General features: G+C 38.5%; 1 protein-coding gene across 1 annotated transcript; it reads right to left on the bottom strand.

The window, feature by feature from the left end:
• Nucleotides 1-1,541: 1,541 nt before the first annotated feature.
• On the bottom strand, nt 1,542-27,495 carry LOC139449837 (nicotinamidase-like). Its single transcript, XM_071231389.1, has 8 exons — nt 27,334-27,495; nt 24,614-24,740; nt 20,121-20,177; nt 13,829-14,068; nt 13,226-13,354; nt 11,084-11,252; nt 10,247-10,389; nt 1,542-9,185 (listed from the first exon to the last, which is right to left on the bottom strand). The coding sequence occupies exons 1-8, from the start codon at nt 27,420-27,422 to the stop codon at nt 9,081-9,083; spliced, it is 1,059 nt and encodes a 352-aa protein (XP_071087490.1). The 5' UTR covers nt 27,423-27,495; the 3' UTR covers nt 1,542-9,080.
• Nucleotides 27,496-27,503: the final 8 nt, after the last annotated feature.

Raw genomic sequence — 27,503 nt, 5'->3', positions numbered from 1 at the left:
TGTCCTGTACATGAGCCAGATCACCAATCTGTCTCAAAATGGTATGTCCTTTACATGAGCCAGATCACCAATCTGTCTCAAAATGGTATGTCCTGTACATGAGCCAGACCATCAATCTGTATCAAAATGGTATGTCCTTTACATGAGCCAGACAACCAATCTGTATCAAAATGGTATGTCCTTTACATGGGCCAGACCACCAATCTGTATCAAAATGGTATGTCCTGTACATGGGCCAGACCACCAATCTGTATCAAAATGGTATGTACTGTACATGAGCCAGATCACCAATCTGTATCAAAATGGTATATCCTGTACATGGGCCAGACCACCAATCTGTATCAAAATGGTATGTCCTGTACATGAGCCTCACCACCAATCTGTATCAAAATGGTATGTCCTTTACATGAGCCAGACCACCAATCTGTATCAAATGGCATGTCTGGTACATGAGCCTGACCACCAATCTGTATCAAAATGGTATGTCCTGTACATGAGCCTCATCACCAATCTGTATCAAAATGGTATGTCCTTTACATGAGCCAGACCACCAATCTGTATCAAATGGCATGTCTGGTACATGAGCCAGACCACCAATCTGTATCAAATGGTATGTCTGGTACATGAGCCAGACCACCAATCTGTATCAAAATGGTATGTCCTGTACATGAGCCAGACCACCAATCTGTATCAAAATGGTATGTCCTGTACATGAGCCAGACCACCAATCTGTATCAAAATGGTATGTCTGGTACATGAGCCTGACCACCAATCTGTATCAAAATGGTATGTCCTTTACATGGGCCAGACCACCAATCTGTATCAAAATGGTATGTCCTTTACATGAGCCAGACCATCAATCTGTATCAAAATGGTATGTCTGGTACATGGGCCAGACCATCAATCTGTATCAAAATGGTATGTCCTGTACATAAGCCAGACCACCAATCTGTCTCAAAATGGTATGTCCTTTACATGAGCCAGATCACCAATCTGTATCAAAATGGTATGTCCTTTACATGAGCCAGACCACCAATCTGTATCAAATGGCATGTCTGGTACATGAGCCTGACCACCAATCTGTATCAAAATGGTATGTCTGGTACATGAGCCTCTCCACCAATCTGTATCAAAATGGTATGTCTGGTACATGAGCCAGACCACCAATCTGTATCAAAATGGTATGTCTGGTACATGAGCCTGACCACCAATCTGTATCAAAATGGTATGTCTGGTACATGAGCCAGACCACCAATCTGTATCAAAATGGAAGGTCTGGTACATGAGCCTGACCACCAATCTACCTACATAAGCTTCTCGTCATGATCATCGGAAATTGAATATCAACAAAATCGTATTGAATTATACAATTTGTTACACTGTATGGTCATAAAAAGTATTCATCGTACATCTGGACTTATGTTTGTATCTATTTATTGTATACTTAAAGATGCTGTTTATTTTCAATACATATTGTTGGTATTCACACGTACACAAACAATAATATACATTCAATACATTTAATATTTTATTGCTTTGACATCACAAAACAAGTAAACCATTATCATATAAAAGACAGGTTAGCAATACACATTCTGCAACACAATGACTCTCTGTTAGTATGCACTCAGCAACAATATATATATACTCCGGTTAAACATGATATGTCTTCAGTAGAACACCACAATCCAGCTGCACATAAGTATATGTATATCTTTTTGACACAGCTCTTTCATATTATTTTAACATTTAAAATATGCATCAATTTTCCAGGAAAATGACAAAATAAATATCATTTTCCACTCATGTTGTCATACATACAGATATCAGCTCCTCTGATCAATTTGTTTTGTAATATGTATGCAATTCCCTGAATTATGAACCATAAACTCACTACCATGTTATCACAGATCAGTGCAATACCTACTGTATTCAACTTCGCCAGTGACTTCCTGTCTCCCCATTCCCCAGACATGAATGATTGTAAGATATTAACTTGTGCCAGTCAATATCTTGAGTTATTGGCACAACAGCAAATACCTGATAAAGTATATTTGCATCCCCAATGGTAACACAATGACATGCTGTTTTTCGGGCATGAATGTGGCAGTATATGGCAAACTAATATTTTCAATATGGCTGTTATGGTGGCCATGTTTGAAAATAGATGAAAGATATTGTGATCAAACCTAAGAGATATAACTGATGTGGTTTTATAGAAAATCATTTCACTGACACATGTTTCATAGGAGATGTCAAAAATGCAGTAAAAGTGAGATAACTTGTGTGTGTGATAGTCAAAGTTTCAAGCAGCATCAAATTTCTAAATAGATGCTTGCAGATAAATGTAGTATTATATATTATTCATGTCACATGAGGCGGAACAAACTTTATAATGATACATGCAGAAATGGATGGGAAATGGAAGTATGAAATTGTACTTAAGGTTGCAGTGGCAGCAATGTTAATCCCATATTATAGAGACAACAGCATTGTGGTACTGTATATATGTATTTTCTACTTTTCCTTCAGGAGCATAAGGAATATTTTTAAACATTATTCCCTATTCATACATACCCATATGAAGGAGACCTGCTGCAGATCTGAGGCCCACACATACTCAAATGGAACTCAAAAGAATGCTCAAGCAGTCGAACCTCACTTATGCGGACACCTGTATTTTCTCAAATATTGTCTGGATGAACGAGTCACATGTACACATCTTGAGCATCCAAACAGATCAGCTTTCCAAGTCTGTAAGTTGTAACTGCTACTGATCAACAGCAGAGAAGCAGTTCCTTGGATCTCTAGCTTTGTCACAATCAGATCATGGTGTAAGTCACTTTGTCATATTAACAGATAGAAACCGATGCGACAACCAACCCAATAACCTTGGTATCATGATCTGATGAATATCAATATATACATAAGGTTGCCCAGCAGGAACTATTTTCAAAAAGTAACATACATTGATGTGATCCAGTTTTACTTCCTAGCATTTCAACTAGTTTTGGATAGGGGTTTCCCTGTCTGTCAGTGATTCTCCAAACAAACAGGAGTGTGAATCATTCTGCACCACATGACAAATATGGCAGTTCACACAGGCATTTTATTCATGCAAGATTTCTAAAGTTATTTTTATTGCATGCAAATATATCTTAGATTTGATTATCATAAGAATGTCATTATGTTGATATTGCATAATTCACTTTTTATTGCTGATATTGTTAATATGTTTATGATGCAGAAATACACTCAGCTAATTATCACTATATCCACTATATAAGTGTGTAATTACTCTGAATATACATTTTCCAAACTATAATTTTCCACAGAATATATAGTTATTAATATAACACGGTCATTGTCATGCAATAATGGTTTGATGTACAGCTCCACTAGATAAACACGCATCACACCAACTGACTGCCACTTCAGGTGTAGAAATATATTCATATAAGAAAAAAGATCAAGAATATATAAGTTACATGTATTGAGTTCATGTGTGACCTGTTACTGGCAATATCGATTACTTTAGTAAGTTGAACACTTCTTGAGTACTGGTACTTCTTGTCCCCAACAACAAAATGACCAGAAGCCAGCCTAGTCTTTAGAGACCTGGGTGCCGTTGTACAAAACAACCTTAGCGCTGTCGTAAGTCTATGTTAAGGAACGGGATCACCTTAGCGCTAAGATCACTTTGAACGATGGCACCCAGGGCCCTGTTTCAGAAAGTGATCATGGAGCTACGATTATCGAAAAGCCAATATGTTAACACATACTTGTGACAGTCGTAGAGCTACGAATGCATTGTGGCTGTTTGGGGTTATCATTTCATGATGCCATTTTTATGGAATGTTCACAAAAACATTTCGTAAATAAACTCAGTTAGGGCTCAAAACAAGGATCCACCTGCAATCATGCTTGAAATAAATTATATGCTCATTGCAGAACTAAAACAGAAATAAACAATCATGATCTTTGTCTTGTCATTTTCCGTAAAGATTGTAAAGGTCCATTTTGACAACAATAAACATGACTTTTTCAGAGTTAGTGTGTGTTTCTTATCCTTTCAGGATTCGTCTGCTGTTTGAGACATTGAAGCACATTTATTTGCCAGAAAAAATATTTTTGTGTCTTTGACAGTTCTGAAAATCTGTGTTTTGTAGCATTTCTTAGAGAAGTTAAGTGAATCTGCAAAATTTAGCAAAGTCTGTTATAAAATTTGAGAAGTTCTGCCACATAATCCTCCAGGTACTAATGTGACTGAACTGAAAGCTGATAGGCTGTGTCATCTGCCAGCAGTCTTCACTAAATCAAGACAAGGAGCCATTTCCACATCACAATTGTCAATGTAGCCACACAGATAAATACATTACATGTTTAAAGTATAGAACAACGAACCAAGTACATAACAAATCAAAACAGTCTGCGACCTTACCACTGGTCCAAAGTCAAATCTTGAAAACTGCTTTCAGTGAAGCAAGCACAAAATAACCCACATAACAACACTGAAATCTAGGGGAAATGATTTCAAGACACATGCTCAGGTTGGTTGACTCAACTGAAGATGGTGGTGACTGTTAAAATAAAAATACTTATCACAGTTTACAAACATACAATATCAGAGAATACAATATGATAAACAGATGTGAGGTATGAGTGAGTAAGTTGGGTTTAATGCCGCTTTTAACAGTATTCCAGTCATATCATGGCATGTCAGCTTAATGTGGGAGGAAAGCCCCAATTGATGGAGGTCTCAGAAGTTTTCCACTTCGGTGAAACTCACGAGCACGGGTATGGTGCTGACATACCTAGAAACATAATCCGGGCGAACCGGCATTCAAACTCACAATCATAGGTTTCTGGCGTGTTCAGGGACGCAACTCTGCACAGCGAATCGCGGCGCCTTAGACGACTGGGCCCCGTGCCCCCTGTGAGGTATGACAGAGAGGCACATGTCCTGCACCACAACAAGTCCCATCTCTTCATACTCGATGTCTCATGAGACCAGGCCCAATTTTACCGGGTACAATTCCAATTTGGTCAGGTTGTGTTGAGTAGCCCCAAGCAGTTCTAAGTAAACAATGGTAACATTTGACAGATTCTTTGAAACATGGAATGTTAATTATCGTCATAAATAAAATCCAGCTCTCTGATTGGCCTGTCTCAGTATTGTGAAAATAGTGCCACAGAACAGTAGCTCACCTGGATATGTAGTCAGCCGATCCAAATATTTTCCTGCATAAGTACTGAGGACAAAAGTATTAACAGATATGAAACAAGGAACTAACTAGTCCCAATGTGTCTAAATCTGCAAAAATGAATATATCATTGTAGAACACTATTTCAATTCACATCATTTCTATTTACTTTACACAAAGTTTGAACACTGAACCTCATTAACCATCTCAGTTGAATAACTTTTCTGATGCCATTGATTTTTCCCAGTTATTTATCAAGTCTGAAGAAATGCATTTTGGGAGAATTTAGCAGCATGGTCAAAGTGCAAAAGACAAAATTTAAATACAGTGAAAAGCAGAGCGTATGTGTTGAGCCCAGTACCAAGCTTCAGGACATATTGAACAAAAATGACTGAGCAGTGGCCATAAATAGTTTTCCAAATGTAACTGTAATTGTGGCCATTTTGAAAAACAGATTCAAATCTCTTGAACAAATAAACATGTGTTCAGTGGTGGGAACAAGCAAATGAAGTTTCAGTTCCATTGGTTCTGTGGTTTCTGAGGAGACAATGTTTCTGTGACGAAATGCAGAGAATTTGTAGCATGGTCAATTTAAAGTGAAAATGTGAAAAAAGGCAAAAATTAAAAGTAACAGCCAAAAACAGGTCATGTGTGTTGAGTTCCACTACCAACTACCAACTACGAATATAGTGCACAGGTCAATTCAAGGTCAAAACTTTACACATATGTTGATCCTCACAACACATGTACCAAATATCACTACACTCTGTACCAAGATGCCTGAGGAAAGACCATAAAGACACATTTCAATATGACTGCAGTTGCGGCCATATTGAAAATATGATTTCAACCTCTGAAACACATTGGGGTGTAATCATTGGTGGGAAGATGTATGTGATGGACGACACACAAAATATGCCAGACAAACAGACCATGACAAAAGCTCACTTGACTTCCAGTCAGGTGAGCTAAAAACCAATACAAGTCTATCGGCCAGCTTGTATGACATCATCTGCTTTGACCTTTTTCACGTTTTTGAAGAACCTTCCCCACCCTCTTGTGGTCACAAAGCAGATCACATAAACATATTTCTTTGAAAAATATATTTCTTTCTTCAAAGGATAAAGTCATTCATTCTATTTTACGACTGAATATGCTTGTACACCTCTAGAACAAAGATTGAGAAGCATACAAGAACATTCTACTCATAAATCTCATACCCCGGTACACCCTGCTTTTCACCCATGTACTCACCCAGTTTAGTACTGAAAAACATCAACAGAATGAAATTATGTGCGGTTTAATAAATTTTCCTTTGTCTACGAAGCTCAGCTCATAACCGCCCATATATGAAAGTTATTTCAAATGTTCCAAAAAACATGTTGGGACTAGTAGAGTTAAAGGTATTTGGCATAAAATTGTACATGTCATAAAAAAATAACATACATTGTGTATTGTAAAAAACAATTAGTTTGTGTGATCCACTTAAAAATAATGTGAAAGCACACTGACATGCCAGAAAGACAAGGCAAGTTAACCATCCAACTGGCTAAGTAGAGCAAATGCATTTAAGAAAATGACACAGCACAAGTCTCCGATCATTACACATAGAAACATCAGTTATCTTTGACAACAAACCATCCAGCGGAATAGTGAATAACATTCAGGGCTGCATCTATACTCTTGGCTGTTGTAACATAGCTATACTATACGTGCACAATATGGAAACTGGGTGCATACATCATCACAAGGAGACGTATTTATCATTGACTAGAGACCCAACCAAACAACAATTAGTAAATGAGTTAGCAATGTGAAAAAACAATGTCTTCCGACCTCATCTATTTAGCAGGAAAAACATTACAATTCATGAATATATGTACTACCGGTATTACAAGATATCTACAGTATAACATGATTATACCAAACCCAGAAAGAATATATCGAAATTGGTTTGTTACATCTGTGGTTGGTACTCGTGAAACTTTGTTAACCGTTTTGAAATGTCCACCACAATTAACATATTAGTAGTCTTAGAGACAAACGTATGGCTCTGTACAAATATGACTATCAATAATCACCTTGTAGCACAGAGCATTGGTTCATCATTACTGCCCTTAGCTAGTGAATGACTGAAGGATACGTAGCGAGGGGATGGAACCAGTGGTCCCTGAAACCAGCAGGCTGCTACTGATGCAGCTGCCAGCATCTACAGTCTGATGCAGTAGAGAAACCTAGCCACAGCCAACAATGCAATTCCATATTCCGCATTCTATCAGCAATTTATGGATTGATTGTCCAACAATGTCAGTTGTTCAATTTTTTATTATCTACATTTGAAAAAAGCTGCCAATTTGTACTTCCAGATGTAACCAGTATTCTGTAGACAGCCCTACCATTCAGTGAGAACCAGTGAGCAACCTTGAACCTGCATTAAACTAGAGATTCAAGTCATCAAGATGTGGATGACAACATTCCTTCTATGGAAAATTGTGCTTATCTTAAACTGTTGTTAACTTACAAGGCAGAAGAAAGATCTTAATGTCACATAAGATGAGGCCTTTATTACCGAACATGATAACTATGTCTAGTTTGTGATAAACCTGTTACCGCATAGGGGCTATCTTAAGCTGTTGTCATCTGGATAGTTGAGACATTGCAGTGCAGTGACATTATAACTTATCATTGTCAGAATTAAGAAAAGATGGCATCATTTCAACATCAAATGAGAAAGCAGAAAAATATATAATGCCTATATTCACACTTTGGTTAAACACATGAACACGGGTATGATGACAAATATCAGAATCTGGGAAAATCTTGGATATTGAAAAATGACAAGAAAAGCAAAGGGACATAGCAAAGGGATGCAACTCTTCACACAGAATTGTGACCTTTGACTTCTGGGTTACTTATTATTCTGTGCTGCAAGTAAAATCTTTGGTCAGTTGCCAATTGGACCTTTAAGTTTCTAAAAGTAAGGTACCAGTGTTTTCTCACAGTTGTATTGTAGCAACAGAAACTCCGGCTCAACATATGTGTTAAATTCTGACCTTGAAATTCCAATTATCTGATCTCAAAAGCAAAATGTTTTACCTTATCTATACAATATTGCTATGGACATTAAATACAAACTGGTCGGTGACCAATAGATTCCGGTAGGCAAAATTTGGGACTGTGATCGGCTTGCCGGAATAATGACTCCTGAATATTTGTGGTACAAAATAATAACACCTGGACATCGGGTGCAATAACGTCAATGAACACTAGCAGTCAGCCAGCTATGAACAGGAAGTACAAAATTGAAATTCTTCAAAATGATGCTTGTGGTAATATCATCCCATCTGTTTTTATTGCTTAGTCTCTCAAACTTCAAAAGTGAATATTCAAAAACGAGACAATTTTACACCTATCTTATTTGAAAGTAAACGGAAAACATTGTTTAAGCTGCCTTGCAATTGGTTGATAACGTACATGTGTCTAAACAATTCACTACACAATATAAGGCCTTACATTAGAAAGTTGACCTATAAAAACTACTGTCTATTGTCGAAAATTGCAAAAAATATTTAATTTAATTGTTGGTTGGTTAAAATAAAAAAAACATCTTGGAGTTTCTTTGAATAGATTCTTTCCATTCAAAAATAAATGGACATATTTGTTATCATTAAATCAATGAACAACATGACTAGTTTATTTCAAGACAATAAACCAAGCATTAAGAAAACTTAATACAAAATAATTCCCAGAGACACAACAGACTTGACTGACTTGTTCACATAGCGCATCATATATATAGCACGCCACATACATAGCAACTTGAGGGAAGAGGGGCAGCCTAGTCATGTACACTGGCACTCAGCATATCATCTCCCGCTACACTTCCTTGGACTGGACAATTCTTCTCGCCATGGCATAATTTTCAGCAGCTTTCACAGCCAGCAGTAGAGGGCGCTTCTTGGCTGACACTAGGTCCTGTACCTGCAACAGCCGAGATGGTCATGAAGCTGAAGTCAAGAACAGAAACTATAACTGCTTCATTGATACAGCCAGACCCCATTTCCAGTGGAATTATCTAGAAACATTCCAAACGTTATGTGTACTGACAAGGTCCATTAACGGGCATAAATTAATCTACAGCAAATGGACATTTTAAATAAATACTCACCATGTCGGTAAAAAGGGACGAGTGATCACATGGAAAGAAGTTAAGAGATATGGATGCTCTTCTGTTTAATGAACATCCCTGTAATGCTCTATTGCCATCCCATGAATATTGTTGAACAGGTCTGCCACCAAATTGTCTACTTATTTATTGGTACTCACTCACCTACTTCATGATTGTCTCCCCTTAACATCATAAATGGCTCCAAAGTTACACAACTACTGTATTCAGCGTATCAATATCCACATCGATTTCCCACACATGTCCCACAATTTCAAGTGTCCTTTCAAGTGTCCTTTATGAAAAAAAATGTAGAACCTTCTTTGTCACCTGTAGCTTTTATTATTTATGTTTTGTATTGAAGTATTCAGAAGCGTTGTTGATAATGTAAATAAAGCAACAGCACTAGGTCTGTAATTGTGACCAACCATGAGATGAGGGACCTTATGGGTGAAAAATCACATTTTGACTTTTCATTATGTTTTAAAACTACAGCATCTTCAGAACACAAAATACAATTCACAAGCTTCAATTCATATTAATTACAGAGATACATGACATCACACATATTGATCTTCACTGAAGTAAGTTGACGTCAAACGGATTTATGATGTCACAGCACAATTGTATCCTAGCAACCATACGGTCCCTTTTCTCCTGGCGGGTAACAATTAGTGCCCAACTCGGGAAATGATATGTCAAATGTAATACATCTGCCATTATATAGTGGCTAAAGTCTCTGGCCAAAGCAAGTAAACAGAGTGAAACTGTATTTCCTTGGTACCAAAGACCTACATTACATAATAGAATTGACTCATAATTCCATGTCCACAGAACAACTGCGCACTTTGTAGAAACATTCTGATTGTGCACCCACCTCATCAGATGTGCCAATATATGCTCCATTACTGATCAGCTTCTGTCTCATGTCGTCGATACCTTGCAGACAAACACCACGACATCCATCCTCAATCAGAACCGTTCTGAATCCATGCTCCAAAGCATGGAGTGCTGTTGAACCTGCCAACACGTAACAACACATTCTTAGTGAGGTGACAAAAAGCATACGGTACCGACGTCACACCAACTCAGTAGAAAAACACCTGATCACCTGACAAATTATTAAACCTGTATCACACCAATGAGCTATGACAGCAGAGAGTCTCCTACGCCTGGGTGGGTGGGGGAGCGCTGAAACCCCCATAAATACATCACGTCTTACACAGGTATGTCGAGATCAGTTAGTGTGAGTGTGTGAGTGAATGTGGCTGTATATAACTGAGTCAGGCCAGGCAAACCAGTGACGGGAAATGTGCAACAATCCTCGCCACCAGGGTACCACTACAGGCAGTCAGGTAAGTCACAGTGCTTGAACCTGGACCCCCATCCTAGTTTGCGACACAACAAGGGCACCTCCAGGACCTGCACTCCATGTGTCAGAACCAGTCACAACATGTCTGTACTTTTAGAAGTCAAGATAAACGAGTACCCAAGAACCCCAAATTCACTGGCAAGACAGTATAATTACTGGGAGCTTGAGTACAGGGATATCACACATTGATACTTTGTGCACATTGTTTATCACATCAACAGATATAGCATGTTACATACATCCATGTGTGCTACCATGTAATGTGGGGTAGAATGACTGAAACTCATAGCAATAACATTATCTTCAGCAATCCTAGGTAGTATGTTCTAAGCTAATACGTACCTACACACACATCATAAGCAAGGCCACACACATACACATCTGTGACCTTGTGTTTGGCGAGGATGTTGACAAGCTTGGTCTGTGACAGCTTGTTGTTGTCCCAGAAAGCGGAGTAGCTGTCTACATCAGGGTGGGTGCCCTTGTTCACCACATACGACTTGTCCAGCACCTGGGCGCAAAATTTACAAAGTCACAGTGGTTAACACATAGGTTTGTCCCTATGTACTTGGGTTTCATCATTAAATGAATGATTCACTGAGCGATACAATACAAATATAGCATGATATACCAATTTGACTTAAAGGCTTAATTCTCATGGGATAGGAAGATATTCCTTTCATATTTCCCTATTCAATATCTCATAAATAATTGAAACACCAATATCCCAAGTTGATCGAATGTTTGGCAAACAAAAGCGGGTAATTTATCAACTTTTTGGACAAGTACCGTCAAATGGGTGGTGTTGCAATGAGACCTGGCCCAAAAATGACACCTAGACAAAATCGTCTAATTACATTGTGTAGCAGGGGTGGAGTTATCCCACATGATGACATCCTTACCTTGTCAGATTGCTGATGGGGTTAACCTTTTGGGTCATGTGGACAAGGCGCCCAACCTCTGGTCAGAAGGTCCGTGGTTTGAATCCCAACACGGGACTCGGAAATTTTATGGCCGCTACATTGGCGCCCAACATGGGGCTGAGCACGTTCATATTAAATTTGAGCAAAATAAGCCTCAGTACCCTACTATGTGGCCCGGGACGTGCCTTCTGTTGACCAGGGAGTATGTAGCAGGGCGTGGAGTCATACCTCAGATGACATCCTTACCTTGTCAGATTGCTGATGGGGTTAACCTCTTTGGTCATATGGACAAGGCGCCCAACCTCTGGTCAGAAGGTCCGTGGTTCGAATCCCATCACGGGACTCGGAAATGTTATGGCCGCTACAATTGCATGACACAATAGATTCAAGTCTGCTCCTGTTATCAAATGGAGACTTCCATACAATAACAGGAGGGCAAATTTCCACATCTATTGTTAATAAACAGCTCTATGAGACCCGTCTGAAAGCAAGGCGTCCTGTGAAGGGTGTGACCCTAACGAATCAAAGTGTTGCATCTGATTCACAGATTGTAGGAACCGTTGTTGGTGACGTAGCAGCAGGAGGTATACAGGGCAACAATTCTTGACCATGATTGGTATGGGGGCGGTAGTGTCAGGGTGTGCGGTAGTATCACAAATGACAGGTGAACTGATTTGGTTATTGTGAATGGACATTTGACAGGCCAGCATTATGGTGACAAAAGTTTGCATCCTGATGTTCCATTCACTAAAATTATTGGCAGAAATTTTGAACTGGAAGACAACAAAGTGAGACTACATCATGCCCAGGTCGTCACTGATTACCAGGTGTCGTCAACGAGGCGTTCAAAATTGTTGCATTTACCGGTACATAGCGATGTGCATGCATGTGTGTGTGACTGCTTGTACTAGTCTGAACAAATGTCGATTTTATAGTGCTAGCCCAGACCATCACAGGATACTGACTATGAGCCAACCAGTCCTTGTTTTAGCCCCTTAATGCCGAGCACCAGGCAGGGTAACAACATGTACCATCTTTTAACGTCTTTTGGTATGTCGTGGCCAGGGATCGAACCAACAACCTCTCCCCGGGTAGAAGCTCCACCACTAGGCCATGGATGCGGTCCCTCCATTGAGGAGGCACACAGATGTTGGACTGGTCCGGTACTGTCCCTGACATGTCCCAATAGAGCACCTGTTGGATGTTCTTGGGTAGAGATTGTACGCCGGAGACCCAGCACCCAATGTGGCCCAGCCTAGGGTAGCTCTTCAGGCGGAATGGCGAGCAATTCCAAGAGCAACCATATGTAAGTTCATCAACAGTATGACATCAAGGTGTGCATGTACCTCCCAACATGGTGGACACATCAGATAGTGACACCCGACCATAGATTTTACAGACATTTATCATCATTGCATCTTTACTATCATTTAATCAGTTCCCTTATTTTCTGTTGGTAGCATATGGAATTGACATAATCTCAAGTCATTCGGAATGGATTTGTTCACGTCATAAGATGACACTAATCTTGAGTTGTGGGTATTCAGAGTTAGTGACGTACCATGAGGTCAGGATGAAAGTCAGCCCCTCGCGAATCTTGAACACAGTGCCGAGGCCACATCACCTGCTCAGTGACAGGGGGCCCGGCGAACACCACAGTGTCTGTCACTGTTGCCTCGCTGGCCGATACCTGCAGGGGAACAAAATTAGAGAGTGAATTAGGTTTAGTGCCGCTTTGTACAATTCTTCAGTTGTGTAGTGGCATGTCAGCAATGTCAATTCCATAAAGCAATCCTACCGCTATGACTGCATAAGTCTGTGTTAAAGTATGGGATTGACCATTATCTTAGCGCTTAGATCACTTTGTGAAACAATGCCCTGGAAAAGGCGTTTGAAAAACAAACAAAAAAATTCGCTCCCACTTTCAAAGAAATATCTACCAGGGATGGTATGTTTAATTACTGTCAGTCACTGGAACTCTCTCCCATGTTCACATTGAAAACGGTCAGAAGAATCTCAGACCAGTCATTTTACCAATACCAGGTTTCAGGACAAAGTAATGTTGGCACTATGTCTCTCGTAGGTCTATGTTAGAGTATGAGAGTTACCATAGATGGAGTGCTAACATCAACTTGTGGAAGCCACAGGTGACACCCTATCCTACCTTGGAAGAGGAATGCAATGGTCTGCTGTTGATGTTGTCGATGAAGGATATGTGGTTGGGTGGGTGCCAGTCCTTGGAGTAGGCAACCACGTCGAAGCTGATGTGTCCCTGGATGGAGTTGATGATGGGCACCACTCCAAACCCATCCTGACCGGCTGGACAGTTGGAGAGGGCCAGACTGCCATTGATGAAGTCGTTCTGGACGTCGATGATGAGGAGGGCTGTCACGGGGGACAGAATCTATCAACATGATTAGTACTACAGAATTCCAGAACAACACACAGAAAATTGTGCTTTCCTCCTAACATGTACAACTCATCCTACTTGAGACAAAAAGACAATCTGCTGATGGCACTAATAAGTCAAATCCATGTACATGTATTCTCATAATTCATGTCTCAATTTCTTGATTATGATTGTGTAATACTGGAAAATGAATGTGTCAGTTTTTCGACTGAAAAAAACCGGGCTTAATATATTTTTGTTTGTATTTCTGTTAAAGTTTTTATACTGAAATCACACCTGACCATGCTGACATATTATTTTTTTCATTTTGGCATTTCACCAAGAATATCTGTGACCCCAAAATAAAATTATCTTGCATCCTTGAATATATAGCAAAACAATTTTGATCATTTTGTTATCATGGTTCTGGCAGGATATTAAAGGGGTACTGATCTAACGCAATTCCCCGGACTGGTTGTTGCCTTTGTTATTGTTTTTCCCTGTGAGTACCCGGATGATACGCAACGCAACTGAGCGTGACCAGAGACTGGGCTACCGTCTGCAAGGACAGCTAAATAAACTTAGAGGCTGAAGGCAATATTTGTTTTACGCATTTTTGAACAATGATTGGTTAACTGTGATCTATAAAGATTTTGACAAAGGACGCATGTTAATTAATTTCTTCAGCCTAAACAAACAACCAAAAAGAACGGCGGAGCTAATCGGATGTCGTCATTTGGAAATACCCAAGATGGTTATAGTTTAATAATAAAAAAAAGTATCCATGCAGTGAATGGCGGATTACGTCAATAATATGATTACTACTCCCTTGTCATCCACGTCTTCTGGTATAACCCTACACTTGTGTATTTGTCGTCATTCACTTGATGCTCAGTTAATGAATTTATTACAGGTACAATTAGTGGTAGCACCACTTAGATTACCTGACAAAGGTGCCCATTTGGCATTTATTGTGTCTAAATCCAGTAATTATTCAATCTAAATCCAGGTTTGAAGAGAGGTAAAATGTGTGTTATGTAATATGCATGTGGCAGCCCAGCAAGAGGTGAATGAATACACTCATATCATGGCATGAAGTGCCGATGTAAAAACAACATACTTTGTTCAAAGGGTTAACTGATAATACGTTGATTGATTGCTCATTGTTATCTATCACTCAACATATTTTTTAGGAACCGTGGATGTTATGAAAATAGTTGTCACGTGGGCTTTCTCAGCCGACCCTTGAGACTTGACACCTATGTGAAACACCTGGAACAATCAGTGAGATAAGTGATCAGTTGAGAAACAAACACGGGTTATAACATCCTGAAACGATATATATCTTTTAAAATATATGATTGTTACAGAGCCACGTGACATTGAATAAGTTTCTTTGTGCAGCTGCAGACGAGTGGGATATTGTTCCTTTGTGTGGATATTCAGGATACATTCCTCGAACAAGGAAGCTGCCTAAAATTTATACACATAAATTTGGTAGGTTGTAATTATGGTATTTGCATTTTGTTTTCCTTCATTTGCTGTAGCATTGAACCGATTCGTTCTTGTTCCTCTACGTCTTGGTTGGGAAATTCTTCAATGCACGATAGACGTTGTTTTCACAAGTCTTTTCCTTTGTAAGCGTGTATATATTACCGTCAATTTGTAAAATGTGATTCTATCAGGCAATTTATAAAATGTGTAAATATTTCAGTCATTTGGCCTGAGAAATCTGTCCAGATTCACTAAAATTTATTAAGACGATCAAATGGGCCTAAAAACATCACAACAGATTATTATGTAGGATTAGAAGCCAAACAACATAGAAATGTACTTTTCAACATAACATTTTCAGTCTCTTGGTGATGACATTAAACATCAAAATGTTTGGAATTCGTTATTATAATAATACAGATGGAAATGTTTTTCAGTCACTTTGTAAAATAACTGAATATTTAGGCGCTTAATAAATTTGAAACAGTAAAAAAATATACACACTATAAAAAAGCAATGCTCAGGTGAAATATTTACTTTGTGTTGCAAGTCAAAACATTGTAAACGAAAATCGCAAAAATTACCAAGCAAGTGACTTCAAAACTTTGTCACCATTACCGATGCTACCCACAAAGATACCTACATTTCCTTATTATCTCGAAAACTGTATTTCATTTTGTTGATCAATGTGACCATACGCCCTTATTACTACTGATAAATGTGACTAATGCGCTTACGAATCGCGCAGCAGAGGTCGCGAACTAGTCTAGATTTCGGCTATACATCCGGGTACTCACTTGGAAAAAACAATAACAAAGGCAACAACCAGTCCCGGGGAATTGCTTTTGATCAGTGCCCCTTTAAAGTTTTGATTTGTGAGCAATATGTCTTCCACTGACATCTTCCCAAGGCAAGTGGTTTAACTGACTGTAAAAGTCCAGTTTCCACCCTTGCCGAACTAACCGGGAATTTCTGGGTTCGATCGGAGTGCCACCAGTGGCTACTACGAGTTATGTCCCTTCTATGCCCCTCATATTGACCAATCAGATTTCACCTCTAAAATCACTGGCATTTGCTTCAATCAAAATGGCGGCGCTCAGTGAAGACAATCTGATCGATAATTAAAACCTACACAACCTATATAAAGGTTCTTACTTGTGAAGTGCATCAAATCTCATGAGCACCTTGATTAAAAACATAAAAAGATTTGGAAAATATTTTTTGATGCTAAGTTGACAGTACATATGCTATGCAAAAACCTGCAATCAAATGAAATCTCCATGGCAGTTTACAAACCGGATTTTGACTTTGTTATGCGATATTGATTGGATAATGCATAGATTCGTTAGTCCTGCCCAAATATGATACCCTAGCCTAGTTATGCAAGGGTGGAAACTGGACTTTTATATTCAGTTGACTCCCTTGCCTCAGGAAGATTCCAATGACAGCAGCCAGCAGAGAAGCAAGTGTCCAGGTAATGCATATGTCAGCTGGCCCACACACATGGGATGGTCAACATTGGTCAAAGTGGGCTCTACACAGTGTACTTATTTCCAGTCATCAAAGTTACTCATGATTAGTTCTATAGCCAACTACAAAGGGATGAAAACATTCCAGAGGTCTGCTGTCTCCATAGTGTTACTATCATTGACACACAGCCTTCATCATGGGACAATACAACGGCCCTTCACTGCCTTTGACAAACATGACTTGTCAACACCCATGCATTTATCAATCTCAAACATATTCAAGGAAAATATGCTTGAAACATGTTACCATGACAATAGTTGGATCTAGGTTTGAAGAGTCATAATTTGCGTATTTTTCTTAGAGAAAACAATATTTAGATTTTGACACCAATATTTTTTTAGAGAAAAAAATATTTGAATTTTGACACCAGTTTGGTAAATGCAGTAGATTAGCACAGAATCTCCTTATCATTCACAGCATGTCAGTAACCGACGAGAGAGGACGAACATTGATTATGTCTTGATGAAGCTAAAACTTTTGCAATAATAGGATACAAGATGAAGAGAATGGAAACTTTAATTGTATTTCCCATTACGGGAATCACAAACGCTGTAATCAAACTTGTCATGTGAATTGCTCATTTGATAACCAGGCACTAGCAATCACATTGACATGTTTTATCTTTGCTCATGTAATTTTCAGGATTCAGTAAACAATGTCTTCATCATTTGGTAATTACTTCATTGATTGAAAGAAGTTAATCAGCAACCATCACAGTACACAAATAACATTCTCTAACTCATCATGCACATTGTTATGCCATACATTGCTGGGATTGTACTTGAAATATCAACCCGGGAAGTTGTGTTTACACAGTTGTGTTTTCTGTAAGATAAGTATTGAACACAAATAATATGGACTCAGTCACTTTGGGGCTTACTGCAGGGCACTTATCATGCTAATAAAGATGACTTGCAGACTGGTTAAACAATTGGTCAGGAGGCTTATTGGCACTGGGCACTTAATATGGCAAATATGGGACATAGAAATTCTGTCACTTGTTTCATAAATTATGGCCATGGGCGGATACAGAGGGGGGGTGCGGGGGTGCGCACCCCCCCTTTTTATTTCGAAAAATATCTTTATTTCTGTATAAATTACCACCAAAGACAACAAATAGATCTTAATTGAGCACCCCCCCTTTTCCAAAAAGCTGTATCCACCCATGATGGCTACACCAACACAGATGCAATAACCTCTGCTTATTACACACAGGATTACAAAGAACAGAGTTTATAAAAGTCGTATGTGTCCTACGGCAAATATCACATCACTCACACCAGTGTGGTTGTGATCAGTGCATTTGTTAAAGGGGAGTTTAAAAGATTAAAAAATCATGGGTAATAAAGAAATTATAACATTGGCATGTGTGTCATACTGATACTTGGCTCAGTATTGGGCACTGATAAAGGTTTCTTTAGACAGATGGTTTAACAGTTGGATGCTGATTGGAGCTGGGCACTTAATGATAATAGGGCAACAATGGTATAACACCATCACACATGCAATAACCTCTATATCCTAACTCACTTACTCATATGCATTTTTTAACAGTACTGATAACTAAACAATTCATCACAATATTCCTTGTACAATCAAGATTGACTATTACAGGCATATGTGGTCCTATATACGCTGTTTGTTTGTTTGTTTGTTAACGCCGCACTCAGCAGTATTCAAACTATATGATGGCGATCAGTTAATAATCGAGTCTGGACCAGAAAATCCAGTGATCGATATCATGGGCATGGTCCATGCAATTGGGATACGATAACATGCATCAACCAAGTCAGCAAGTCTGACCACCTGATCCTGTTAGTTGCCTCTTACAACAAGCATGGGTTGCTGAAGACCTTTTCTACCCTGGATCTTCACAGGTATATATACACACTGCATCACAGAGGGTGATAACAGCCACAGGCCATACATAAGAACAATGGGAAGGTACACGTACAATGACCATGGGAAGCTGACATCATTCTTTCAGTGTGCTAACAACTGACGGGTGAATGACAGTCACATACTCATGATGTTGTTGTCAGTCACTAGACTTAATGGGGGTGATGGATGTGGGTATTCTGGCATGGGGAAGGGAGAGAGGTTTCAAATGTAAACATTAGCATGGTTAACCTAGGAGACAAACATACTGTAAATTTAACTGTGCTTAATTGAATTTGGAACCGGACACGCAAATTGTCCCAAACTGAAAACATTAAAACCAGCTTATTAACACCAGAAAAAGCATGTCCATAAATCTCTTTTGGGGTACCAAAATCAGTCGCATGTTGATAGTACCTGGTACAAAAGGATGAACACAGTATCTTGCTTCATCATTCATAATGCACAACATTACTATTATTCAAAGTCATATTAATTTTTTTATTTTCAGTTGCATTGTGTGTGAACTTATCACCAGATAATACAGGCTCACCCACATTTACACCAACACGGATCAGTTACCATTATTGGCGCCTGGAAATGAACCTTAGTTCTCAGAACGAATACATGTGTTGTAAATACTGGAACATTTAGACATTATGGTTGTGGTCATGGTTATTTGTTATTATAAGTCAATATTCTGTTTCAATTAACTAGTGTTAATTAAGTAAAATGGTTTCAGGGTCTTTTTTCTTATTTAGCAACACACTAAATTGTTAATCTTAATTGCATTTTCATGTAATTTCTATCACATCTTGATATCTTTAATCACAAAACTGTAGCGCTGTGGGCATTGTTAACTTAAAATCATCAGTAGAACATGGGAGCAAAGGTCAGCCAATGTCAAAATGATTGCTTTTCGCAGGAAATACAGTTTAAGCCATATGTCACCTCATCTATTCACCATGGTAACTGTTTTATCACAGTTTGGTTAATTTTCATTTGTGTTCCTGCCTGCTTGATCTCTGACATCAAAGTCAAATTTGTTGTTTGTCGCATATAAAGAATAACAGTCAGTGACAAACTCTATTTCATTCTGCTCCCCCACAACATAAAGTGTGGACACGGTTGACAAAATGGTGACAAGTTTGTCTGCATCACTAACCTGTTTGAGCCAGTAGTACCAAGCCATTTCCCACTCCTGCTCATCCAGCTTTCCATCCTGAAAGACACATATACCACATTAAACAAGAACATACTAACTGGCTGAAGGATATACATCCTGTCATAGTCTCAACCGGGGTTGGGTGGTGGCGGGGTGGGGGAGGTAACAGCGGTGAAAGTTTTCCATCTGGCAAAAATCAACTTTTCAGGTTAAGGTAAAACCAGATGAAACACAAGAAGGGCTGTGCCAGTACCTTGTTAGGATTGTTGGTGTTTGTGCACAGCTTCTGATGTGCTCAATGTGAATCAAACAATGCAACTGAACAGTGAGTTTTTCATTCTGAAAGAATGCCATTGGTGATGGCAACATTTTCACAATAAAGATCTATATGAGTGTATGTCTCAGAAACGATATGGGACATTGTCTCTTTGTGATTAGAGTAATCGATAACTGGGACATTGTCTGTGTGATTAGAGTAATTGATAATGTGGACATTGTCTCAGTGTGATTAGAGTAATCGATAAATTGGACATTGTCTCAGTGTGACTAGAGTAATCGATAAATGAGACATGGTCTAGGTGTGATTTATGTACTTGAATAATTGGACATTGTCTCCGTGTGATTAGAGTAACTAATAACTGTGACATTGCCTCTGTGTGATTAGAGTAATCGATAACACAGACATTGTATCTGTGTGATTATAGTAATTGATAACGTGGACATTGTCTCTGAGTGATTAGAGTAATCAATATCTGTGACATTGTCTCTGTGTGATTAGAGTAATCGAATAACGTGGACATTGTCTCTGAGTGATTAGAGTAATCGATAACACGGACATTGTCTCTGTGTGATTAGAGTAATCAATAACTGGGACATTGTCTCTGTGTGATTGGAGTAATCAATAACTGGGACACTGTCTCTGTGTGATTAGAGTAATCAATAACTGGGACATTGTCTCAACATATTTGAGTAAGAAGACAATCAAAGTGATTCTTTAATTACTTCGATTAAAGTCGCCAATTGGCTTCCATCCATCACTATGAAAAATAAAGGTTCTTAAATTATGCAATATTTAGGGTAAAACTATACTTTAGTACACAATACATGAAGGTAGAGCAAACTTCAAGAATCAGCATTGCTCAAACACCATAATAGACCAGATTGATCCATAGGGTGCTACCAATTTCAAGTCTGGCCAGTCTACAAATGGCCTAGTTAACACAATATGTAAACACTGTCTGCCCACTTATATCCGGGGTGGTGATTCACGACAATTGGATTATGCAGCCTTGAGGGTACACTGGGGCAGCCAGAGGTCATGCATGCTGATCCCATGCCGAGTGTTCTACAGCCATGTGCTTGCCAACTTGTGTCACTGATGTTAACATGGCTGCATTAGCTACCGACATAGACAGACTGGCAAATTTCTCTTACTGGGATTTAATCATGACTAATAAAATATATATATACGGTAAATGTTTTAAAATACAAAATGTACGTCTTGAATCATGCTGCGAAAAACTATCATATATATAATGGACAGTGTTATTGATGTGATTAAGCTATCCAGCGGTAGAAACTAACATTTTCAGTCCACTAGTCCTTATAATAATAACAAATAGCAAAACCCTTCAAAATTGCAAATTTCTACTATTCATTATGATACCTTTACTATTGGGCAGTTTGGCAAGGACTACAGGACTAATGCCAATTTCCATTGGTGGGATCCGATAAACTTGGTATCACCATGATCATGATCTGATAAATAGGCCAAAAAGAACTACTTTCAAGCACCATACATCGTTGCAGAGTATGCTTGATCAAAAATTCAGAGAGGTGTTTCCTGATGTGTGGGTGATCCTGTAGACAAACATGGCTGTGGCTTGTTAGGCACTATATATATGATAAACAGGGCAGTTCACTCAAACATTGCATTCACATACAGTTTCTATAAGATTCTTCATGAAGGAAAATGCAGTGGTTGAGTGGGTGAGTGGTTGAGTGAATGAGTGGTTGAGTGAGTGAGTGAGTGAGTGAAAGTTGGCTTTATGCTGCTTTCAGCAATATTCCACCAATATCACAGCAGGGGACACCAGATACCTTGTACCCATGTCAACATGATGATCAAACACTTAAACCACAAGGCTCCCCGACTGCACAGATTATTTGTAGAATGACATTATATCATAAAGAGATTATTACCATGATTACCCTCACAAAATAAATTGTTCATTCTTAACATTTGAAGTTTATGGTACAGAAACGCTCAGCCATTTATGTATATTCCTGTCACGAACAAACTTCGCAAACAACACTCACGCCTCAAGACTATTAAATGGTCAGTTGCTAAGGACCTGTGTCACGAAACTTTCAAAAAAGTGAATTTTTTCTTGTCCAAAACTGGGATTTGAATTACTTTGAATTGAGAGAACTTTCAGAAGTGTATTCAGTACTGTTCTGTAAAACTAAGTATCAACGCTCTTATCTCATATTGGTCCTGTTATTATTGAAATAGAAGTCGGTATTAAAACACTAAAATCAAATTAAATATAGATCATCTGAATTGGAGTTATTATTTGGGGGTCAGTTTTACCAAATGTTACCATGGACCTGGTGCCAATCTTCAGCTCTATGAATCCCAATAGGAATCTCTGAAATACCATATCTTCATGACAGATTTACTGCATGATACATCATGATACATCGCTCTTGTTAAGTTGATTTTTTATCAAAGTTTATTTCGTCCGAATCTGACTTAAATGTTTGCAAAAGTCTCTTATATTGCAACTTTACTGAAGCATGGCAAACTGACTCCTGCTAATTGTGGATGCATTAGAAACAAGCTAGATAGAACAAAATCATATTCTTGGCTTTATATTAATTATGTGGCATTAGATCTATTAAATCTATTAGATCTACTTTGTCATCCGTCAACTTCTAAGTAATGCCTATCAAGCAATAGATCTATTCTACCCAAAAGAAGTCCAGGACCATTCCATGACAGATTAACTCAGCAATAAGAACAAGTTGTGTGGTCCTTAACTTCTTTTGAGCAGTATATACCAACATATACCCCTACCGAGGTAATCCGTTTGACAAGTTGATAAAATGAACACTACACAAACATCCCACTTCAACAAACTGGGTCAACTTCATGTTTGCATTGTTTAGAGAGGTAACAAAGGTATGGTAGGTCTTGTACAAGCTCAGGATCCTTCACGATCGTGACAGACATACAGTCACCATGGTCTAGCAATGGTCTAGTGCCCCACCCACCCCTGGTCTTCACTTTATAAACAGTGGATTTGCGAAAATGACATTGGTAACTTCTAATATTTTAATGGTATTTACAAATGGCCTAACTGAAAAATATATTCATTCCTGGTTGGCAGGATGGAATAAAAATAAAATATTATAAGAACATGAAAAAAGACAATTTCAGATTAATTATTTTGTCCTTAAAAAGGCTATTTGAATATATTGCCATGTTCAGTGGTATTAAACTTGTGTAGTCATAATTTGTAATCTGTTGTCTTGCTGTCTAACCTACAATGTGTTTAAAGTGAACATGAAAATTTACATTTGCTGCACTAAAAACAAATATGTTTTTCAGATTTCATTTGAAGATTTGACATTTTTATGGATAACATAAGAGGTTGTTATCCATATAAGTTTCATGTCTTTCCAACTTCTAAATGCCAATCAAAAACTAGATTTGATTTGATTTCCTTTTTCATAGTATATAGAAATATACCTGCAATCCAACTTTTCTTAATCATATCAATAAAATTCTTTATAACATTACTGATGACGAAGCAGCAAATATTTAGAATCTATACCTGTTTTGACCATAGACCTATAACAAATAATACATATGTGATTTTACCAAGACAAGAAAACACGTTCCACAATGCTCTGTTAGTGTCAGTACAATATTCAGGAAGAACGTTATTATAGAGATGATCATATATGTGTTGGCAGATGACAAAAGTGTTCGCTGGCTAACAATGCATTAAACATGCTAAAGGTCAAATGGGTTTATGTATACCTCATAACATAAGCATTCTAAAGGCATGGATGTCTGGTTGGTATTGTTATATTGTAGCACAGTCAAACACTGTTGTGTTAAACTTTGATGTGTTGAACTTGCGGTTGCCTTGAAGTAAAAGCATGGTCCCTATGTATTCCTTCTTTATTTATCATTTTCGGTTGTGTCGAACCTTGGATAACTCAATCATTTATGTAGGTTCCTTCGCCTTCAACACAGCAGTGTTTGACTGCGATTGTGCTCTGACCCATGTCCGGCCCTAAGTCTCACATTTATGTTAGCAGCTGGTTACATAGCTTTCACTGGCAGTTGGACAAGAACTGTAGCATGTCTAATTATATTGCTCCACATCAGGGTCAGAGGTTCTCATGATATAATAATAAATCCTGAACACTGTTGTTTATCAATATTTTACTCAATGGACAATGTTTTCCTTCATACAAACCTTTTTTATGTCAATAAGTTGAAATATTCTCAAAATGCTGTCGCTCCGGGATTTCGCATTTGTATCTGAGCAGTCGAAATTGTCCTCCACAAAACAACGGAACTGCTCGGAACAAAGAAATCCTTCCCTGTGAGAAAGAAATTAGAATCAATAATCATAAAATATACCATGATATACTATTGATTATATATTTGATCATACATACATACATACACACACACACACACACACACACACACACACACACACACACACACACACATTAGCAACATTCATTGATCCCTAAAGAACTCCGGAGAAAATATCATCAAGCTAAAACTGTTTCGTTGTTCTGCTGAAAGTATTACAGTTTGTAGATTGTTAACTGCCTTTGTTGTTTATCATGTTCACTGTATCGTCTGGTGCAAACTCGATTATTTACAGACTGCTGTCAAATAGGCTAGCTGGAATAGTGCTGAGTTAAACAACAAACAAACAGACAGATAGCCACACTCATGATGTAGAATGGAGAATTTATATCACGTTTATATGACAGTCATAGCTAAAATGGCATCTCAGCAAAACGTCAGAGCCAAAGCAGCAATAATAATAACAACAACAACAATTTTTTAACAATAATAAATATACACTTCTGTTGATGTTCATTAAACTAAAGCCTACAATTCATTAAATAAGTGGGGGCACAGGTGGCCCAGTCGTCTTAAGGAGCACCTTTAGACATTGTTAGAATACAGTACCACTCTCGTGAGGACAATCTCTGCCATAGGTCACGTCTCTAAGACAAGCAACCAGTTTTTGTGAGAATCCGTCGGACACGAACTCGCAACCTTCGGATTGTTAGCCCAACAGCTAACCGACTGAGCTACGTCCACACTGTGAGACTTAGTGCAAATTTACCTAGTCATGCTTACGACGTTACGGAACTGAACGAAAAGGGTCGAATAGGTTACGAGTTGGCATGATGTCTCGGGACTTTAGTCTATGGACACTTACGAATGATCCTGATGCCATTTGGCACACTCGTCCCATTCCGTAATCTACAAGATACCGAGTGGTGAGGAATGAGCCGATATGGTATGAACTGAAAACGGCTCCAGGCGTCAGACGTCAGACGTCAAACTTGCGAGTGCGCATGAATGACATGGTATTAGATAATTTGTCGGGTGATTTTTGTGACAGAAAAGTGTGGTAGGGAACACTGTAAGGATTATGTGGATAATAGTAAGGAACGTAAAAATGTAGCCGGTGAAATAGGCTTGTGTGAATGTTCCAGGACAGTTTCCAGTAACCAAAATATTCAACACAAAACCATTTCATCCTTTTTACTTGACGCTTTTGTGTTAAGAATATTATGAGCCGCTATAGAATCTATAATCATAGCCACTAAACGGGTACCTAACCCTAATGATCGTAAAGGGGTGATTTATTGTAAAGGGGATCTAAGGGCTAAGGATAGAGCTCGGGTAACCTACCCTAACACTGGCGACATTTGGATGTGTTCAGCGCCAATATAATATCCCTAATACACTGCATTCTTGTGCATAATATGCAAATTAATAAACCGAAAAAATAATATATGTATTTTAGTTCCCATTTATAACTATTTGAATTGCGCGAAAAAAAAATGAATAAAAAAATAAATAAGAGCTTTCGTAAACTAGTGCTTGCTATAAAATTCACCGCCGCAGGCTATATTTAGTAAATAAATATTCAAAACTCTCAACACCGCTGGGCGTATTCAATGACATTGGGTGTAGAGATGATAGATCACTGGGAGGAGCTTATGCCCACTCGATGGCCCCTGACGTCAAAGGGCATTGTTTTGCCTATGTGACTGTCAACAAAATACTACAAATTACGACAATGGGTATTGTCACATGTTTGAAAAGTTTGTGTTACTGTATTCTAAAAGTAGGCTGGCACTGCGAATCTCTGTGCAGAGTTGCGTCCCTGGGGCATGCCAGAAACCTATGATTGTGGGTTTGAATCCTGGTTTGCCCCGACTATGTTTCTAGGTTTGGCAGCACCATACCAATGCTCATGGGTTTCATCGAAATGGTAAACGTCTGAGACCTGCATCACTTCGGGCTTTCCCCTCACATTAAGCTGACACGCCGTGATATAACCGGAGTACTGTTAAAAGTGGCGTTAAATCCAAATCACTCATTAAATAAGTAGGGTTATTATAACTTAATCACAATGCCCAATAGACAACACAGTCCATGGTACAAATATTCTTGAATGTCACATGGGCATTAGACTAACATCTAGTCTCTGAAATGAACATATTTTACAGAAAAAAAGTTGTTAGATTATAGTTATAAAATATATGATGAAAAGGAGCCCAGAGACTTTCTTCATTTTCTGATTTGTAGTAATCTAGACTTGCCAGACATTATAGACTTGCATGGGCTGTATTGGATTGTTTCAGGGTCTGTATGACAGACTACATCGGCACCAACACGATCAACAAGCTGTCAATCTGACCTGAGCAGGTGCTACACGGTGTCATGGCTAACAAAATAACCATAACGCCTTGAGTACACAATGGTTTACCACACACCACTCTTAGCCGGTTGTATTGTCGAACAACCGCAAGGTTTCAAGTGACGTATTAAACAGCTGATAAATAGTCTACCAACAAACAAAGGCATAAACAAACTAATCGGCCAACAAGTGACTGGTCAAATGACCTTTTTCGTTCCAGAAATGTTACTTACCCATTTTGATCGTATTTTTTGAAAAACGTAGATATAACTTCTTTGTCTCTCGTGTATTCATTTTTCAGATAAAGCTGGAGGTAATCCATCTGAACAGTACTGACCGCCTACTGACTAGAGCGCTATAAATACACACCTCATCTAATGTTCATGTCATCCGGAACATCGTG

The sequence above is a fragment of the Haliotis cracherodii genome, unplaced genomic scaffold (assembly GCF_022045235.1).
Source record: "Haliotis cracherodii isolate W230 unplaced genomic scaffold, xgHalCrac1.p SCAF_8, whole genome shotgun sequence".
Lineage (NCBI taxonomy): Eukaryota > Metazoa > Mollusca > Gastropoda > Lepetellida > Haliotidae > Haliotis > Haliotis cracherodii.
This window is presented reverse-complemented; position numbering and strand designations above follow the sequence as displayed.